Genomic DNA, 14282 nt, shown 5'->3' with positions numbered 1-14282 from the left:
ACGTTACTTACGTAACGTACTACTACCTACCTACTACCGTACGTTACGTTATTAGTCTATTAATTAAAGTAAGTATACTTACTTTATTATATATATATATATATATATATATATATATATATATATATATATATATATATATATTCGCCATTGATAATTCTCAATTATGTCTTAGAAGAAAAATATATAAATACTACAAATAATGTATTATTATTTCTATTTGTTTAAGTTTTTTTATTATTATTTTAAAATTATTGTAAGACTCTGGCTATTATACTTTCTAATAAATTACGTATACAGGTCATGTACATCTATGTTATAAGTCAGAATAAAGGAGTGACTGTAATTGTGAGTGTGAGACATAAGATATGTTGTGAACAATGTAAATAACTTGATTTTAATAAAAAACTTGCAAACGAGTACTAAAATAAACGGTTTATTGTGTTAGCAAAACATGTTATTTTTTTTAACAAGAATTTGTTACATGTATTTTGACAATATTAATAGTAATAATAATGAAGTAGTACTTTATTTTACAACATTATGCTTTTGTGTATTTTAATTTATCACACAATATATATTTATCATACAATACGCATTCTATTCTGCGAGTCTACTTGATATATAAGTAATGTGATAATTATATTTTAAATATCTGTTTGTTTATCATCGTTCATGTTGCGCGATCTCATTTTTGGAAATATATTTTTATTTTTATTTTTTAAACGTATAACTATTTTGAAATATTTTGTTAACTCTCCGTTAATGGTTGGATTTTAACGTCACAGTTTTTTGATTAAAATTAGAAAAAGATAAAGAACAAGTTGAATCGAGATTAAAGTTAATTGTAATTGGTAGAAATGGTCAATTTTTTAATTAAGAATTCTGATACATAAGTTTAAATCTATAAAAAATAAAATACAATTCTACTTTTTATAAAACTCATAATTAAAATAAAAGCTTATTATTAGAGCTTTTATGTGTAAGAATATTTTCAGATTTTACAGGAAGTTTAATTTAAAATTTAAGTGTGCAGAATAGACAAAAAAGCGCAGCACAGACTTTTGCGTAACGCATAACGCATAGAAACACATAATAATACATAAAAAACCAATCAATTAAAATTCTTCTATTCTGTGAAATAAAAAGAAAGAAAAGATTCTGATTAGTTCTTTTATGCAAAAGTCTGCGGATCATTCCACACAACTTGCATAGACATATATATAAAGAAAATCATCCAATCGTATTTTATGTTTGTCTTTATGACAGAAATGTGATTGAATAATTTTCTGTAAGTTTGTGTGGAATGGCCCTAAAGGGTGAAAATTTCACATTGTCGAAATTAGAGATAATGTAACTTTCTTTCCAAGAATATGAAAATTTTTATCATTGAAAATAATGAAGAAATTTTTCTATCACATTCCTAGAAAAGGGAAAAAGTTACATCACCACTCAGGATTCCAAACTGCATTCCAAAAACTATTTCTAAAACTTAACTCTATCAACTCTGAGTATCTTTATTTAACATTCGGTGACCAACAAAGATAAAATGATACTCGAGTCGACAGAGTTGAATTTTGGAACGCAACCCAGGAATGCACACCACTTCCCCACAATGTGACTTCAATATTTCGGTATGTGCAAATTGGTAATCCTGTTATTTCGAATTCTGAGTTTTCAGATTTTCAACGGTCATTTGCTCATTTGATCTATTCGTATTTGATAAATATTTTACTTTAACAATGTCGATTTCTTTAAATAGAATCGTCCTTTCCAACTTTAAGTCGTTCGGCGGAGAAACAGTAATCGGTCCCATTCAGCCGTTTACAGCAATAATTGGTCCAAATGGAGCCGGTGAGATTCTTATGTTTTCTACAACGTTTATTTTATTTGATTTAAAACAAAAAAATTATTTTCTAGTGTATTTAAATGTTTTTATTTCTCCACTTTTAAATAATTATATGTTAAATCTAATTAATGTATATATATATATATATTTATAATTAATGTATATATGTTATAATTATATATTAAATAAATGGATATTCTAACTGTTTATTAAAATTATTAATGTAGATTATATATATTTAATTTAACAACATTTATTATTTTATTTTATTTAGTTTAATAAAATTATAAATAAGATTATTTTAAGATAAAATAAAATCTTTTAAAATCTTTTTTATTAAATTAAATTTTTTATTTTCTTTCATAAAATTTTCTTTATTCCTTTTATATTAAAATCAAAATATTATACACTTTATGTATTTTAGGAAAATCAAATATTGTGGACGCTATAAGTTTTGCATTAGGGGAGGGGTTGACTGCTTTACGTGTTAAACATCTCAGCGAACTCGTTTATGGAATTTCTATTAGAGAATCAACAATGGAACGGTATTAAAGATATTTTTTTTCAGAAATCTATACCTTAAACGGTTTAGCTGGATCTTAAATGCTTGTATAATTCTGTGTGAATATGTACGTAGTCCTTTGCGCGCCGAAATGATTTTTCGATAATTCTTGAAACGCTAACTCTATTAAACTACCGCAGTAATATCACGAGTTAAATTGACTAATAATTTAATAATGCTTTTTCGCATTTTCGCATTTTCGAACGCTCTTAATAATGCTAAATGATATTATATTAAAATCTGTAAATAATTCTTATTGCGAAAAATATTACCTCGGCCGGAAGTCGAATCCGGATTTCTTTCTTTGCGGACGAGCATCATAAGCTTTTAGACCATCGAGGCTCGGTTTCAAAGGACTACATATGAGTATATAGATTCACAATTATTATTATACAAACATTTAAGATCCAGCTAAATCATTTATTTCTATAATTTGTATTATCATATATACGGTTCTATAATATATTATATTGTATATTTTTTAATTAACTTTATGTCATGCTATTAGATTTTTTATGCGTATTCAAATATTTTATTTCTTTATTTTTGTATAATAAATAATTATATACAGAATGTCCTAAAATTAGCGATTCAAAATGCTAAAGTAAGAAAATTTTCAAAAAAGTAAAAAAAGTTATTTGTTAATTTATATTTTAAGCAATAATTCCTGATATATAGGGATTTTAATATGACCAATTATACAGATTACATTTAGTTACCCGTAAGTAATATATATATATATATAAAAACCCTTATTATCTTAAAAATTATTACTTAAAGTAAAACTTCATAAATAATATTTTTTAAGAATTAGCTTATAGTATTTTGAGTCATAAATTTTGAAATGTATAATTAATGTTTACTGTTACAGTCCTATGTATGTAAAATTGATTTTCAATATAAATGCTGTAGACGGCATTAAGAAAAAGAGTTTCACAAGGGGAGTTTGGAGTGGTGGAACCTATCAATACAAAATAGATGACAAGGTGGAATTTTAAAACATCGTTTACTCGTTAAATTATTTTCTCGTTAAATTATTTTCTTACTTATATTAATAAATCTTGATATTAATAAATCTTATCGTGCAGATTGTTACGAACATATATTATATGACTGAATTGCGAGAAATGGGTTTGGACGTAAAAGCAAAGAATTTTTTGATACCTCAAGGTTACATCGCATGTTTTGCAATGAAAAAGCCGAAAGATCTGACCGCAATGTTTGAAAAGATTACTAATTCAAATGAGTACAAAGCAGATTATGATAGGTATATTTTTGTTCTAAAGGTGCAATTTCGCAGCTTTAAAGTGTTAGCTACAATTGAGCGACTACTTTTACTTTATTGTACATTTTCTCTTCAAAAGAACCGTCGACAAAACGCCAGCCGTTAAAGTCCTGCTATTTTTTCATGAAGAAATAACAGCTAATTGATGTGGATTTATATAATCGTTAATGTACAATTTTTTTTATATATTTAATTCATATGAAACAATTAATGCGTTTTAAAGTGCGTTTAAATTGCTCAGACAGTGTTTTGTCCGCAACATTGCAAAATAGACTACTATCGGTAATAGCTAAAAAGATTAGGAAACAATGAATGCTAGTATTATGTGCAATTATGCAAAAAGTACAAGAAAATTACAAGAAAATTTAATTTGCAAAATTACTAGAAAAATTACTAGAAAATAAGAGAAAATGTTCACTGCCATTGTCATTGCGGAAATTCATTTTTTGAAATGATCGAAATTACTAATTGTCGGAAACAATTCAAACACGTCTACTTTTTTTTACGCTAGTTGGGTCTCTCCGAACTTCTTTTTTTCTTATAATTATTCCCCTGCGTGGTTTTCCGATCCAAAAAAGATCTTCGAATTTCAAGCGGCAAAACGATGACTTATGAAACTTATAGTCAATGTCATGCAGAGTGGAGAGCGCCGCTAGCTTTTTGATGCTGCGGCTGAAATTGCATTTTTAAAAGCAGTTTAAACGCACTTTGAAATGCATTAATTGTCAGTTTCATACATGAATTAAATGTAATGAATTAGCGATTTGTCGCTCCATGAAAAAGTAGCAGAACTTTTGCGGCTGGAGTTTTGTCAACTTTTGAAAAAAAAACGTACCACAAGGTGGGAATAGTTGTTTAACTAGCACTTTGACGCTGCGTGAAATGCGCTTTGGCGCCTTAATCGATGATATAATAGGTACGTTCCGAATTACGCATGAAATGCATGATGAATTTGTCTTTGTTGTTTACCAATTAATAAAAAAAGATAAAACAATACATCATGCGCTTCATGCGTAATTCGGAACGCACTCAATATTTGCTGTGAAATTCGATAAAAGTAGGATATAACTTTCACTTTTTCGCGATTGTTCACAGATCTTTTTTTATTTCTACATTTTTGTATGTTTTTTTTATTGAAATCGAAAGTTATAATAATGATGGTACACTCAAAAAATTGATATACTTGAAATACAGATTATATTAATATAATCCTTATTTACATTATGAAAAAGTATTATGAAATCGCTATCAGTTATATATGCTTTGATCATTTAAAAACTAATTTAAAGTTCAGCAACTCTCTCTGAATAAGTTTTTTAAATGATTGAAATATAATTGTCAGTCATTTCGTAAAGATATGATGAATAAGGATTAATTAACTTCATTTCAATGTATCAATTTTTTCTTGTGTGATATCATTATTATAATCATGAAAGGAAATACACAAGAAAATGTAGAAATAAAACGATCCAATGGTAAAAAGTGATACTTTCCCTTACTAGATTTTAATAATAGATTATAATTATATTAATAATTTACAGATTAAAATTAGAACTTTTGAACATGACAGAAAAAATAAATTTTGAGAATAAATTGAAAAAACAGATATTAATTCAAAAGAAATACGCCACTATGGAAAAAGCAGAAACAGACAAATATTTAAAACTAAAAGAACAACATGTATGTCTTACATATTTATTGTCAATCTATAATATATGTAAAAATCTTTATAAATTATTTATGTTGTTATAAAAATATTATTATTCGTATCTTCCATATGCTCGTGATAAAATAATAATTATTTAACATTACAGAATAAATACAAATTAAAATATCAATTAGTTCTATTGCTCCGTATTAAGAGGAGAGTTGCATTTTTACAAGATAAGGAAAGAAAAATCAAATCGCAAATAGATCAGTATCTACACAACAAGAAGAACATGATAATTTTATTGGAAGATACAAAATCGCAATTTAAGTTATTATCCAGTTCCCTCGAAGATATTGAACAAGATATCCTGAAAATGAAAAATATTATTGAACAGAGGAAGACAGAACACATTATTTTCGAGGATAATATTTTATATTGGCAGAAAAAACGTGAAAGCGCTCGCACATCTCTAGACTGTGCGAATAAAGCGCGCGATACTAACAAACGAATCGTCCAAGAATTAAATAATGAGTTAGAACGAATAAACAATGAATTAACAGAATTAAGAAAAGCGTCACAGACGAGCATTATAGAACTCAGTAACTCTCAGGTATACTGTACTGTTGTTATATCTGTTAACACTTATATAATATCTATAAATCTATACTATAATAATTTAGGACAAAAATATTTTGGTTTTTTTATCATTTTTTATAATAAATTTTTATAATAAATTTTTGCTTAATATAATAATTTATACGTAAGGTTAAACGTTACATGGAATTGACGAACGAAGTTGAATTTCGAGCACAGAATTCTGTAAAAGAAATAAAAAGCTTGATGCATGATCAGCGAGAAGATCAGGCTAAACTTGATAATGAAAATAGATGTAAAAAAGAATTAGAGGACAAAGAAAAGCAGATGACATTAAAGAAAGTGAATCTCGAAACGCGATTTACAAAATTGCAAGATTCAAGTACCAAATCCAAAACAACTTTAATGGAAAAAACAGCAAAAATACAAGAATTAAATAAAAAAATTACTGAAACAAGAAATAAATTGTTAAATCTGGAGAATGATATTGTACAGATTACAGAGGAGTTTTCTGAGGCAGATATTGATAAGAATAATATTTTGCATAGGAATAAAAAAAATGAAACAATTAATATGTTGAAACAGATTTACTCTGGCGTGGTATTTGTACTAATTACTACTAGAATTTAAATAATGATCATAATGGATATAATCTATAAAAGTTAAAAAATATAATCTTATTTTTTAGTATGGTCGCTTATTTGATTTATGTAAGCCTATTCATTCACGTTATAATGTTGCTGTAACTAAGGTTTTTGGTCAATATATAAATGCCATTGTCGTTGATACCACGCGCACAGCAATTCAGTGTATTCAACTTTTAAAACGAGATAAAATAGACTTTGAAATATTTTTACCACTTGATTCAATAAAAAGTATAATTTTAAATGAAAGATTACGGTATGTAATTTGAAAACAAAATTTTTTTTTGTATAATATAACATATAACATTGTTATATATTACAGTGCTATAGAAGAACCGCAAAATGTTAAATTATTATATGATGTATTGAACATTTCATCATCACATATAAATAATGCAGTTTTATTTGTCACTAAAAATACTCTAGTTTGCGAGACTAATGAACATGCAAAAATGTTAGCATATCCTGATGATAAACAGGAAGCATATGATGTAATAATATACATATTTAAAAACACAATAAATATTAAAAATAATATTTTAGGAAACTAAACAATATGCATGACGCGCACACGTATGCGCATGTATTTTATATTATTTTATTTATTATTACATTTTAATTTTATTTATATTAAATTATTTATCACATTTAGTGTATCTCATTGGACGGATGTTTTTATCGTAAAAATGGTCTAATGTCTGGAGGATTAGCTGATTTAATAGTAAAAGCAAAACAATGGGACGAACAACGAATACTAACATTGATGGAACAAAAGGTTGTAAATTTTTTCTGAGATTGATATAATAAGTGACACATAACAATTTATGTAATTCGCACAATTTTTTAGGCTCAATTAATGCGAGAACTCAGAAATTTACCTAAAATTTCTCTTATGCAATCTGAAGTTGATATAATTAATATAGAAATTAATGCACTCACACGCCAAAATAAATATGTGGAAACAGATATAAAAGATACTGTGTGTAATTAAAAGACAGGAATAGTTTATATTTTAATTTTATTATAAACGTACGACTTGTTAGCAAATTAGTTAGCAAATAATACATGAAATTTACATTTTTAGGAAAATAAAATTGTTGAGATACAAAAGGAATTAGACATGGTTGAGAGAAAAAAAATTGCATTAAATGTATGTATTTTAATGTATATATTTATATACATATATAATTTAAAAATTTTTATTGATCTGTAAAGAAAGATACTTTTATTATCCGCAAAATTTTTAGCTGACAATAGTTGTAATTGATGACAATATGCAAAAAAGAAATGAAGAAATTAAAAATATGGAGAAATATATTAATTCAATTAAGAATGAAATCTTTGTTGATTTTTGTAACGATATTAATGTGCCGGATGTTAACTACTATGAGAAAAATAATTTGCGGTATGAAATTTAGTTTAATGTATGATTTTTAATTTAGGTATACATATATGTATAAGAAAATAAATTTAATAACATCAATTTTTAGAATTTATCAAGAGAAAAAAACGAGACAATTAGAGTTTGAGCAACAATATAATCGTATCAAAGATCAATTGCGCTTCGAAAACGAGAACGATATAGAAAGTAAATTTTCAAATAATATCTTTGTTAATACACTACCCAACAAAAAATAAGGAACATTTTCAAACGCGCTCAAAATTGTGCAATATTCAGAATACCATAACTCGGTGAAAAAACATCGCAGACAAAAAATCAAAAATGCACTTGAAATTTTTACTTTTGAAATCGGTAATTGATATTTCAATCCTACTGATCCTTTACGGAGCTATACGAATAAATGGATATCAAATCTTTACAAACTTTATAAAGGTCTATGAAGTGAAGTAAAAATGTGATGTACAGCAGCAGCAAAAGAATGAATCTTTATTTTTAATTTGCTTTTTTATTGAACATTGAAGCAAAAGTGATCATTTTTGCTTCAACGTTCAATAACTTGCTTTGGTAAAAATTTTTCTCAGAATTTTTCATATAATTTTTTAAAATTTCTCTATAATTTTATAATTTTCTCTCTTTTTTTATACGAATTGAAACATTTCTCAGAAAATTTTTTCTCAGAATTTTTCATATATGTTAATTATGAAATATCGTAAAATTTTTATTATTTTTTGTAAGTATAATTTCTGATGAAGTATTATAAAATCTAAAAAATTTTAAAATATTTTTAAAATTATGAGATGAAAAATTTCAGAATATTTCAGAATTCACTTGTAAGAAAAATTTTGAGAGAAGATGTAAACTTTCTAAATATTTCTGAATATTTCTGAAAAATGTTCCATTCGTAAAATTATAAGAAAAAATTATGAGAATAAAAATTATGAGAAAAATTTTCACTAGGATGATGAAAAAAAAACGTACAACGCTCAATAAAAAAGCAAATTAAAGGTAAAGATTCACTCTTTCGATTGCTTTAAACCACATTTTTGTGTAAATCTTACTTCACGCCATAGACTTTTGTAAAGTTTATAAAAAATTTTCAGATTTGACGGGTTTTGTGTCCGTATTGTTTCGTAAAGGATCAGTTAGATTGAAATTTCAATTACCGATTTCAAAAGTAGAGATTTCAAGCTTTTAAATACTTTTTAATTTTTTGTTTGCGATGATTTTTCATTGAGTTATGGTATTCTAAATATTGCGTAATTTTGAGTTCGAAAGTGTTCCCTATTTTTTATTGTTGAGTAATATCACCTGTAATTATTAATATTGTTATATATGTATATATATATATACGAATTTTATGTGAAAAGATAAAGTATTGAAATGGCAACAAGCTGTAGAACACGCTGATACAGAATGGAATAAAGTGTGTCAGCAAGAACGTCATGCAAAAATTAAAGTTGAGCAAGAAGAAACAAAAATGTCGAAGTTAAAGGACAATTATACAAAAGTAGCAAAGGATTTGGATAATATGACAAAAAAATTAGCTGAATACAAATCGCAAATTAGCGTTAATGGAAAATTATATTTGGAGGGTCAGAAGGCACACATTGCTGTACAGAGAAAAATACGACAGATAAAAATAGAATGCAACATTATACTTAAAGAATGCAAGGTCTACGAATTTTTAAAGAATCTAAAAATAAGAGATCTATTACAAAAACTTATTAAATATTGCATATTGGTTTGATTTCTCAATATTAATTGTGTTTAATTATTTTAACGATTTTAATACAATTACTTTTACAGATGGAAGATATTAGTATTCCAATGTCAGAAACACATTGTAGATTAGAAGAAAGCGTTTTTACAAGTAGCTCAAGTTCAAATATAGAATCGTCAGGAGATTGTGAAATATTAACAAAAATTGATTTCTCGCAATTTCCTGAAGAAATCTGCAATTTTACAAATGAAAAATTGCGAGACATGGCACTTCAATTTATCGAGAAGATTACGAAAATTGAGAATGAATTTGATGATTTAGTAAATCTTAAAGTAATGTTTACACAATATATATGTTTAATATTATATGTTTTATGTTAGATTTATATTTTTAAAATTCAACTCTATATTTGGATAAATATATAGATTGATGAAAAGATTGATATTATAAAGCAGCGGATGCAAAAAATAAATACGAATCTTCGAAACTACCGTGATAAATACGATGAAATAAAAATGCAATTTGAATCAGTGAAGGCAAAAAGATACAAATCGTTTTCAGATTGTCTGGAATGCATTAGTACAGAAATAGATCTTATATATAAAGTTAGTTTTTATAATTATGTGTGTTTTCAAAATTTTGTTTATTATGTAGTTTGTTTTTGCGTACATTACAATTTTTATTTGATCAATTTTTGTACACAGAATTTGGTTAATAACACATCGGCTCAAGCAATTATCTTACCAGATAATCTCGAGGAACCATATGCAGGCAATATAATTTATAACTGCATAGCACCGCATAAAGGTTTTCAACCATTACAATACTTATCTGATGGAGAAAAGTCAATGGCTAGTTTGGCATTATTATTTGCAATTCAACGGTACATCTTAATCCTAAGATTAATGAAACGTTTTACATGCTTTTGGATGCTTTCAATTAATATATAGATAACGATTGAATATTAAGGTTCAATTTCACAATATATGATTACCTAAAGATTAAAGATAACCAAGAAATTCATGAATGAATTTCATTGATGAATCTGTTGGTAATCATTAATCTTTAAGTAACCATACATTATGAAAATGGGCCTAAGAAAGTTAAAACATAAGGCCGCAACATAAACTTTTGCATAATGCATAATGTATAGAATGTATTAGAGAATCAGCCAATCATAATTCTTTCATTTTTTCTTTCCATTTCATGGAAAAGAGGAACTGTGATTGGTTGATTTTCTTACGCGTTATGCAAAAATCTGTGTGGCCTACAATCTATTTAATCTTTTTTTCTTTACAGTTATAGGCAAATTCCGTTTTTCATTATGGACGAAGGTGACGCGGCATTAGATAAAGTGAATATTAAGAATATCGTTTCTTTTATTCGGTCTCAAGAAACTCTTATGCAATTCATCATGATATCTTTACATAAAGAATTATATCGTAATTCTGATGCACTTGTAGGAGTTACTGTTGAAGTAAGTTGATTAATTTATTTAAAAATTTTTTACCATTATGCATTTTATTATTGATTTCAGAGTGACATAAGCTACTCCAAAAGTCAAGTATTTGTCATTTCATTAAATGGATATCGTAAATCAAAGTGAAAAATTTAATGTTGTAATAATAATAATATAATATCACAAACAATATTAAATAAAAAATGTTATTAGACTTATTAGAGTTATGAATAATTTGTTTCTCTATATGTATATTATTTGGAAATACATTTTTTCTTTTAAATTTATTATAATACGAAAATTATAAGATACGTTTTAAAGAAATGTTTTACAGAAAGAATAGACTGAACAAATTTTCATATTTTAGATATATTGTTTAGACAGTTTCATCCGTTTTGTTATAATTTTTGTTTAATTTTTTGTACACATTTATGTTAATTTTATCGTTAAATATTGCATTAATCAATTTTATTTTATTAAAATTATATAAAAAATGTGTATTAAATTATTTATAATTTATATTAAAAGTAACATTTGAAACTTTTATAATAAATATTTTATAATAAATATTATAAAATGATATATAAAATAATAAGTATCATAATGTAAAATAAAGTATCTTTGATGCAAAGTGTCTTATAAAAAATTTTTATTCTAATCTAAATGAACATATATTTAATATTATTTGCATATCTCCTTGAGATAAATCACTGTGTGACAACATCATGCGTGTACATATGAAAGATACTACAGTATTTAGAGCAATTACAATTATGATTGCATTAATGCTCGACTCAGATTCTCAGATCTATAATTTTCATTAATGTACATTTGACACATTTATTTTAATAGTACAAAATACTAATTGTAAGAATAAAAATGATTCAATGCTGATTGTTAGAAAAGCATATCTTAGATTTTATTCTATATATTGTTTAATAATGCTTTCAGATTTTGTTTAATTTTTTTGTAATGTTTACTAATATTTGGCATTTTAAAGTTAATATATTATTATATTAAAATTAATTATTTTTGAGATTCAATATTTAATAAGGAATTATTACTTTATTAATTTTATTAATTAATTAAAATATTTTGATTTTTATATCATCAAAACAGTAATTAAGTAATTAGAGCGAGTTATAAAATTTACCTTATATATTTAAAATATTATAAAATCAATTTAAAACATTTGTATTTAATTATGAAGCGAGAAATTATATAAATTTGTTCTTTGCAATATATATCAAAATTAAACTTTTACATTATACATATTATCTTTAGTAATACAAAAATTAGTAAAGTATACTTTAAAGATTTTATTTCAAATACATTAATGAAATCTTGATCACACAATTTCTGTTTTGCTAGAAATGTTAAAGACGAGTATTCTTTGAAACTTAATTATATGTATGTATTTTCTAACGCAGAGAAATACAAAAGGCGATATTCATAGTTCGTTCTTATTTCAAAAGTAAAAAGTGTCTTAAGTAAAAAATATCTTAAGATGCTAATATCCTTTGATTGATTAGTGACTTCTTAAGACTGTATTTAAGACAAGGTCTTGAATATAAGATCTAAATATCACCCAAAGAGATAGTTTTTTGATATATTCTATGAATATATTAAATGAATATATCTCTCTCTCTCTCTCTCTATTAAAAAACGAACTTATAAATACATACAAAAAATTTTTTTAATTATATGTAAGAAAGAAGAAAAAAAAACAATTTTTCGTAATTTTTCTTAATTTCGTAATTTTTCTTAATTTCATGATTTGATATAATCATAGAAAATGATATGATCATGAGAAAACGAGTCTCAAGAGCATATATAACATTTCTAATCAAATATCAATACAAATTCTGATGATATTGTGTCAATTGCGTTGCCCTGATTGTCCCTTTTTTATACATAGTAGCAACTCTGATTTATAGTCGTCAGTAACAAATGGAGGAGGTGCAGGTCAATGCAGCTTATTGCGGCAAACGCCTTGTAAAATAACACGCACGCTTCGAGAATGCGGCCAAAATGATGATTGTCGTTTAATAAACGTATTAAGTGGACACATCTCGGTATCGGAGCCCGAGTGTTTCTTTGACGTTAACTGATAAAAATGAGGCAGAACGCTTATCGCAAACTAGGTCGTTGCAACTCATGTTTCAACGGTTTGGATGCATTCGTTCAACACAAGGCATAGTTGTAGCGAAACGTAACTAATTCACTCATTTTACTAGAAGGCTCTACAAAGCCTATATTTATAAGTTCTCTCTTAAAACTTTTGATTAAACGAAATAATTAAAAAATAAAAATAAAACAAGTTATATTCTAATTTGTATAGAAAAAAAACTTTTTAATAAAGGTACTAGTTTAATTTAATTTTAAATTTATTTTGTACTATGATATCTCTTTAATTTGATGTGATAATATACTTACAAGTTTGATAGTAATTACTTTGTTAGATCATGTATAAGTAATATATAACAATTATTTATTTAAGTTTGCTAGTTACTTATTAGGAATAAACGGAAATAGATGATGAATTAAGTTTTATGTCAGCCGAATATGAATTAATTTTTATAATTATTATTATAAATATTTATTTAATTTATAATTATTTAATTGAATAAAAACTGAAAAAAATATGAATGAATAAATGTTGTTTGTATTACTTTTTGCTTTGAGATGTAAATTATCTATATCACAATTAGATCTCAATCCGTAGAAAATTTATGTTGATTAAAAAATTGGATGTAATGACAATGGCGCCATGCTATGCATGTCGCATACAACCCTTAAACGTAAGGTGATGACCTCCATTGCGCGATGTCCTACTGCTTCTGACAATATGCGGAATAATAGTTCTACACTGATACTGACATGAACTCTTTCAGACTTCCATGAACTCCGCATTATTTAACGAGAACTTTCAAGATATATTTAAATATAATTTTTACATTTCGTGCATTTATTGGAAATATTGCAACCAAAAATAAGACATTAATAATTAAATAATTATCATTTGAAATATTAATTTACAGCTAAATACTACAATATATATATATATATATATATATATATATATATATATATATATATATATATATATATATATA

General features: G+C 25.4%; 2 protein-coding genes across 2 annotated transcripts in view; both read left to right on the top strand.

Annotated features, from left to right (window-relative positions):
* Positions 1 to 1016, top strand: part of LOC105622493 (structural maintenance of chromosomes protein 1A) — a 9564-nt gene extending 8548 nt beyond the window's left edge. The window contains exon 21 of the mRNA XM_012203910.1: positions 999 to 1016. Coding sequence (XP_012059300.1) covers positions 999 to 1016 — 18 coding nt within the window. The remainder of the gene's footprint in view (positions 1 to 998) is intronic.
* Positions 1017 to 1742: 726 nt separating this feature from the next.
* Positions 1743 to 11313, top strand: LOC105622492 (structural maintenance of chromosomes protein 1A-like). Its single transcript, XM_012203909.1, has 11 exons — positions 1743 to 1854; positions 2274 to 2394; positions 3283 to 3397; positions 3500 to 3678; positions 5687 to 5957; positions 6113 to 6323; positions 9355 to 9599; positions 9794 to 10039; positions 10412 to 10590; positions 11007 to 11184; positions 11245 to 11313. The coding sequence occupies exons 1-11, from the start codon at positions 1743 to 1745 to the stop codon at positions 11311 to 11313; spliced, it is 1926 nt and encodes a 641-aa protein (XP_012059299.1).
* The last annotated feature ends 2969 nt before the right edge of the window (positions 11314 to 14282 follow it).

Source organism: Atta cephalotes, assembly GCF_000143395.1.
Source record: "Atta cephalotes unplaced genomic scaffold scaffold00045, whole genome shotgun sequence".
NCBI classification, from domain to species: Eukaryota; Metazoa; Arthropoda; class Insecta; order Hymenoptera; family Formicidae; genus Atta; species Atta cephalotes.
Note: the sequence above shows the minus strand (reverse complement) of the source record. Positions and strands in the feature narration are given on the sequence as shown.

What these genes read in the sequence shown, in the direction of transcription:
- LOC105622492 (XM_012203909.1), top strand. Translation starts at nt 1,743, where the DNA reads ATGTCGATTTCTTTAAATAGAATCGTCCTTTCCAACTTTAAGTCGTTC. An exon ending in ATGATTTAGTAAATCTTAAA is followed by an intron (nt 10,040 to 10,411) that starts GTAATGTTTACA and finishes TTTTGTACACAG; the next exon opens with AATTTGGTTAATAACACATC. An exon ending in TTGTAGGAGTTACTGTTGAA is followed by an intron (nt 11,185 to 11,244) that starts GTAAGTTGATTA and finishes TATTGATTTCAG; the next exon opens with AGTGACATAAGCTACTCCAA.